Source organism: Erithacus rubecula (assembly GCF_903797595.1).
Source record: "Erithacus rubecula genome assembly, chromosome: 4".
NCBI lineage: Eukaryota > Metazoa > Chordata > Aves > Passeriformes > Muscicapidae > Erithacus > Erithacus rubecula.
Genome location: NC_136686.1, coordinates 28,132,506 through 28,139,725, shown reverse-complemented (window position 1 = coordinate 28,139,725; position 7,220 = coordinate 28,132,506). Strand labels below are relative to the sequence as shown.

The 7,220-nt window shown below is 36.3% G+C and overlaps 1 protein-coding gene across 2 annotated transcripts in view; it reads right to left on the bottom strand.

The window, feature by feature from the left end:
- Positions 1-3,992: 3,992 nt before the first annotated feature.
- CFAP54 (cilia and flagella associated protein 54) overlaps positions 3,993-7,220 on the bottom strand; it is a 100,213-nt gene continuing 96,985 nt past the window's right edge. For both annotated transcript variants that reach the window (XM_079303532.1, XM_079303534.1), the window contains exon 69: positions 3,993-6,028. In XM_079303532.1, the coding sequence (XP_079159658.1) occupies positions 5,909-6,028 (120 nt within the window). In that variant the 3' untranslated portion in view covers positions 3,993-5,908. The remainder of the gene's footprint in view (positions 6,029-7,220) is intronic.

Here is a 7,220-nt window from a genome sequence, read left to right as displayed (position 1 = left end):
GACCGGCCGCGCGACCCCGGCCCGACTTCCCGCGCCGCGCCCGACTTCACACGCCCCGTCCCGGCAGCCCCCGCGCCGCTCCCGGCGCTACGGCGGCCCGGAGGGGCCCGGATCCGCCACCGGGGCGGCCGCTGCCGCTCCTGGCAGCTGCTGAAGGAACGCGGCGCCGGGCGCGCAGTGAACCCGCCGTGAGCGGGTTTGAGGGGCAGCACACTGCCGCGTTCTGAACTGGAAATGCAGATTCCAGTGCCGAGCAAAAGGCATCTGGGACACGCGCATATCATGGCGACAGAGCGAAATAAATGATAGTTAATACATTGCTTCTAGTGACACGAAGTAATAGAGAATTGCTGCATCTGTTTCCACACTTGCAATAGAACTGTTGTCCTGGTTATGCTGAATTTTACAGAAGGAGGGACTTTTTTCTTATTTTCATCTGGTAAAATTAAAGGAAGCACTTCCTTTAAGGTACTACGTGTTTCCACTCTTGCTTTCTACCCCTAAACACAAAATAATATATTCAATTTAAAGGTCTAATAGACGTGGAACCAGTAGCAAAACTTTCTGTAGAGATCTGCCTTCGAGTGTGTCTTTACCCTGTGTACCCTCAGAACCCTCAGTCGAGCTGAAATGCCTGATTTACTTTCCTTTTCTGATGGAGTCTTGATTTTCCAAATTCATTTAGTATCTAGTCTGCTTAAGTGAACTCAGAATCAGGAGAAATCATACACAAAATGCCATTATTTCCCTACAGCAATGAGGTTCATGTCTGTTGCATCTATCAATGCTCATTAACCAATCATTAGTCATAATTTATTATTCAATCACCTGCCTTCTTAGCTGAGTATTAAGGCACCCACAGCATTCCTGCAAGCATTTTACCCTCAATCCACTTTATAGTCCCAATTTGCTGCTAAACCTGTCACCTTTCCCTTCTGAGGCCGGTGCTTGTTCCTCCATTCAGCACAGACAGCATCTAAAGCCTTTTCTTTACCTCAACCTCTGCCTTTTTCTCTTCATCTCCTCACTATGGAGCATAACTGTTTTTACAGGCAGATAGCCCTGAAGCCTTGAACAATTAAAAATTTGGGGGATTTTAATTAAACATGATCAGCATGTTTTGCTTCATTCTGTACCAGCCCCTCAATTAAATCAGTTTTTCCTGCTGGTAGGACCTTTGCTGGTGTTTTTTATGGCAGTGCCTGTGCTGTGCTTGTTCTTGGAATTTCAAGGAATCATTGGGACACGTTGGTGTATCCTGTTTGGGGAAAGGACAGTAGCTAAAAGCCCAACCCTAAAAGCCAGAGTGCTGTTGTAGATGAAAAGCCACCTGTGCAAGGGTGTTCTCAGCAATTGTGCAAGGCTGTAAAAGCAGTGGAAGTGTGAGCAATACACAGGTGAAGAGAGGCAAAAATAGTTTTTATAATAATTTTAACTGTATTACTATTATTTTTGCACACAGAAGTATTCTTTCTTTTCCCATCATAATTAGACCTGGATTAATAACAGTTCTTATATTAGGCTAAGATTTCAATTATGCTAATACATTTTTGCCTGCTTTCCTCTTTTCTCATAAACAAGATTTTCATTGTAGGGGCAGTGACATTAAGTTCTGAAGGATGAGCCACAGAGTTCCAGGGGAGTAAGACCAGTCAGGACATTAGGGAAAAAAGGCCTGGATTTGTTTATAGCTATAAGTGTTTTTTAGAGCAGTTTGAAAGCCACTTTAAAGTTGGTATTCTCCCACTCATAGGAATGTAACAGAGCTAATTAATACACTGCACATTGTATGATGGTAAAATACATACAGTGATTTCACAGGATAGACAGAATCTTGCCTTTGCTAGCTCCACTGTATAGTAGCTGTATGATGCCAGAATTCATGGGGAATGAAGCAAGCATCACTGCCAGGAAGCAAGGAGCTTTGCCTAGGGTGGCTGCTGAAATTTTTTGGTGGCTGCTGAAATGTTCCTGTCAACTCTGAATGTCTGGCCAGGAGCTCAGCCAGCCCTGTAGGTGCTCTGTGTTTTCACAGTTTCTCCCTCCACACAGGACTGTAGGGCTGGCACAGTCAGCTCGTCATTATTCCTTAGGTGGCAAATTCTTGTTCCACACTAGAGTTTTGCTGCCATTTGCTTCAGCACAGTCCTTTTTTTTTTTTTTTTTTTCTTTGCACATTAAGTAGAATCCTAAATCATGCTGAGATGGTAGACAAATGAGAATAATTCTAATTATCTCTGGGGTTTCAAAGTAGAAAATTAAATTGCAGTGGTAAATATTTGACTTCAGCACTTGCCTCTGGACCCTTTCACCCACTCTGTTTTAAAGATTAACCTATGCTTCATATTTTCACTTCTCTCATTTAATGATGTTCTCAGTATCTTTAACTCAAAGAAAACCTTTGGCAAGCATAAATGGATCTCTCTGCTGGCTTAATTAGTTCAGCATATTAACCAATAATTAATTCTAACTCCATCATTATTCTTTTAAAGAATCTTCCTTCTTGGATTTCACTGAAAATGGACTGGAAACGAATGACTGTTCCCTTTACAGTGTTTCTCAACTGAATAATAACATAAATACCCTTTCTCTTTTGTGCAAGGATCTGAAAATATTTTCCAAATGTTGATGCAGAAAACTTAAAATCCCTTACTGATGAGAGGATTACTGTTATCTTCAGATAAAGAAACTGAGGCATAGTGAGGGTAATTACTAGGATTATTTTGTTAGATTGATGTCATCCAGAAAATTAATATCTACGTTGGACAACAAAAAAATCATTGTGAATTGAAGCTGTAATGAAATTTAAAAACCAGTCACATAAAATTGGATAAATCTGTGTGAAATTACTGATTTCCACATCATAAAATTAATTTAACCAGAAATAATTTCAAGCTACTATATATTTGTAGGCATGAGAAATCCTGTGAATGCCTTGAATATAAAACATCTTTCAAGGCACCAATATAACTTAAAACTATATTGAAACAGCATTTGAAAACTGAAATACTCTATAATCCATTCAGACCTTTCACTGTTAAGCTCCCCATTCAAATTCAATTTGAGCTCTAGCATGTTCTTGATGATGCAATTTTAATTACAGGACCAGAAGCTGGTTTTGTTTTCAGCATTTTTGCTTCATTCAGTTCACATAACAGAAAATACTGAAATAATTTAAAAACCCCCAATACTTCTTTTTACTGTTCTTTAGTTTTGCATAGGTCTTTCTTGTCCCTCACCCAAGGGGATGCACTGAAGGCAAAATGTCATTCTTTTCAGAATCTTTCAATTTCTCCCCACAGTGCACTCTCTCTCCCTCTCTGTGTCTCTGTCTCTTTCCTTCTACTTGCCCCATCCCAGGATTTATGAGATAGGAAAGCACTGTCCATTCCTTCTACAAATGTAGAACAGAGAAATATTTCAGTTAAAATTTGAAAAGAATTGTAAACATGCCAGGGGTTCAAAGCTGTCAATCTGGTAAGTAGCTCTTTGACATTCTTGAATGGGGCAGATCATAGGGAAGAACCTCCCAGACAAGTATTCTATGCAAATCTAATTCAGCATGGTGCTGACACAAATCTATTCTGGTTTCACATATTGAAGGCTTTAGTCTCCATTTAGTGATAAGGTAAAAAACCCCACCCAACCACTGCAATACATAACCAAGAAACAATTTACTTTGCAATTACTTTTATACATTTTTCCTGTGCCAGTACTGGAGACATTCAGATATGAGCTTCCCTCCATACAAGCAGATTTTAAATGAAGAGTTTAATTTTATGCTAAAAGAAAAATGTTTTCTCCAATGTTTCTTCTGAAATATGCAGTGAATACTTTATCCTGTGTTTATGAGAATAAAATCTGCTGCTATGGATACAGTGAGGTCAATGTTTTAATGTTATTATTTCACTGTGCTGTGGTAAAGGATAACATTTTTCTTTAAAAAAAATCTTAGGAAGTATATATTATAGGAAAGTAAGTACAGTAATGTATTTTAATGAATAGGTAAAGGCTTTTATTTAATATTTCTTTTTCAAGTATAAGAAATATAACAAGGTCCAGACAGGCAGCACTGAAAAAACACTTTGCCTGTAACAGAACTTCACTTCCATTTTTACCTGATGCTATAGCATGTTTAACAAATATTAATTAAACTGCATAACATTCCTATAATAGTCCTCAAGGTGACCCCAAACAGCAAAAGATAGGTTTTTACTTTTTACAAAGCACAACAAAAGAGAGAACACATTGTTTGTTTGTTAAAAAAAAAAAAAGCTGCAATTTTCTAGTTGTTCCTTGTAAAAGAAAAATGAGTAATGTCAATTTTTATCTGCCCAGCTTTTTGAACAACTGCAGAACACTAAATTCTTTTAATGAAAGAATAATGCTAAGAATAATGCTCCTTCAAACTGGCTGTTGGCAGTCAAGTTAAATAATCATAGTAACTCAATTTTTAAATTCTTTCAAAAATAACTGCCCTATCAATTACTCACTTTTTCCTTTCTTTTTATCATTGTATCACTATGTCTAATTTTCCTACTACCTACAGCATTCCAGAAAAGTGTATACAAAATAAAAAACATCACAACTTTTAAACAGCTACACATAACTCAAATAGATCCAGTCTTTTTTCTTTTATAGGAATGAAGAAAAATAGAAGAAAACTTATTCCCCTTCTTCCTGTACTGATCACATTTATGATACTCATTATTCAGAATCTTACCTCTCTCTCCCTCCCTAAAAGAAACTCAATTGGGTAACATTTTTCTGAAAAACACAAGCCAAGGCAAATCTGCAATTTCCAAGTAGCTCAAAAAATTTTGTTTTATCACTGGGCTACAGTACAGGGAATGTCTGACTGAAGTGAAAGGGACTGGCATTTTTCACAGGAAATGAACCCTAGAATGTTAACCATTAATGCTGAATTTTCCTGGAAATATAAAACTATAACTAGTTATAGGACAAGTCTCACAGGATTCCTGCCAAATTTCCTGGGGTTTTTTGCTGTTTGTTGCACACAAATCAATATAAGTAGCAAAGAATTGCCTGGCTTTGGAATGTGAGCAAACTCAAAGGGTCATGGCCTCTCTCTGGTCAGCTAACTCACTTGTTCATGTCAAATTTTCCATCTCAGTCACTGGAGCATTTGAGATGCTGCACCCATGGAGATGGAGAATATGCTCAAGCATATTGCCTCAGGTAGCTTTTGTTAGGACTCATTTGTCTATCTTGAGCACTTTAAAATAATACTTAGAGCAACATTCAGAAAGGTTCCCTTAGCTTGTTAGAATGATATAAAACATATTCTGTATCATTTTATTCTTTGTACTGCCTTGTTGGGGGGGACTTGTTTATTTGTTGTGGGGGTTTTGTTTGTTTTTTTTAAAAATGCTGTGAAATTATGAAGACGTCTGAACAATCACTTGCAACCATCAACAACTGGAAATGCTAGTTTCCAAACAGGTGAATAAAAGAACAAACTCAGTGATGATTTTAGCCCCTCCAAAAGTTCTCAACTTCAGAAAAAATACCAACTTTTGAGAACTGCAAAAGCAATTTAAAAATTGCTGATGAGAATACAACTTCTGGGAAAAAGGGAATATCTATTAGCAGGAGCTAGAAGACTGCAAACCTGTTCAGCTTTTCTGAACAATAAGAAATTATTGAGAAGATAGAAAATACTCTTAAAATAAAACTACTTATAAAATATTAAATTCCTTAAATATTATTTCCATTTTAAAAAGCATTAATTCTCAAATAATTAGAAATAAGCTAAAAGTTAAAATTATAAAACATAACAGGAGCCAAATCCTGGTATGATTAATGAAGTCGTTATATTAACACTAGAACTTAAGTCTAAGTTTGTAGCATTCAGGTAATAACTGATTAAGTTACTGCAAAATAGCATTTAGTGAAGCAGAGAAATGATCCAATCTAAAAGATTTTCTTCAGTTATTATGCATCCAGAGGCAAGATTAAACATATCTTCCAAATTCTTTATTGTTTGCAATGTAACATCAAATGGGATCTGAAAGAAAAAAAAAAGAAAGAAAGAAGAAAAAAAAATTAACAACTTTATTAAACTTAGAGGTACCAAAAAGAACATATATACCAATACATATATATATATACACAGGTATATACCAATACACATACACATATATACCAATAGTTTCATATAAAGCCAGAATTCTGAACTACAACCACTAAGTTAGAAATATTTATTGCCTTGGTATAAATTTGTGGTTAATGACATCTCTTGCAGGAAACTAGTAAAACAGGATTCAAGGGAGGAAACCTTTATGAACAGTCTTTCTCACAAAGTTTATCATGATCATCTGGAGGTAAAATGAAGAGCAGCAAGAATGGTTATTAATTTGGAAGGCTTTTCCTAAGGTTAGAAATTGAAGGAATTGAGGTAATAGTAAAAGGTGAAATAGAGGGCGATGATAAACTAGTTTGAGTGTCCATTGAACACAGAGAACTATTTAACTGATTTAGGTATCAACAAAAAACAATTGAAGGAAGAGTCACTTAAAACAAGCTACCTAGGGAGGTTAATTTTTAATGCAATTATTTTATTTATAAATTTACTTCTAACATTTAAGATTGGAGCTTCCAAACATTACACTTTCTCTCCCTCAAGGACATAGCTACTCATTAAATAGCATTAAAAACAAGCAGGCTGATCATTTTTTATTCTTAAAACATGAAGAGTCAAAGAATTTTAAATGAATAATTCAATGAAAATGCACTTTTTCCATTTATAAATATAATTCAGGGCTGAATCAAAAGCACTGTAAGACAGACAGAAAAAACAGAATCAAAGTAGATAAAGTAGAAACACTATAGACGTGTGACAGCTCAGACAATGAGAAAACAAAAATCACAAATTAGAACTGACTTTGTCCAATTAATTCAGCAGAAGATGAACAACAGAATAAAGTGTTTGGTGGGGGAAAATGGTGAAAAACAGCATATAAGAACAGTATCTGCTGCCTTCTCCTGCATGCTTGAAAACAAAGGGAATGTACTATTCTGTGATGTACATAGTCCTTCCCTGAGTTTTCTGTCTCTGGCTGAGACTGGGTAACACACACATACAGCTTATATGAAAGTTTGGAAATGCTGCTTAGAAATATGCTATACATAATGAAGTGCTAAGCACCCTACAAGTTTTATTGCCTTCAGAGAAGAACGAAGATACTCAGCAACTTGAA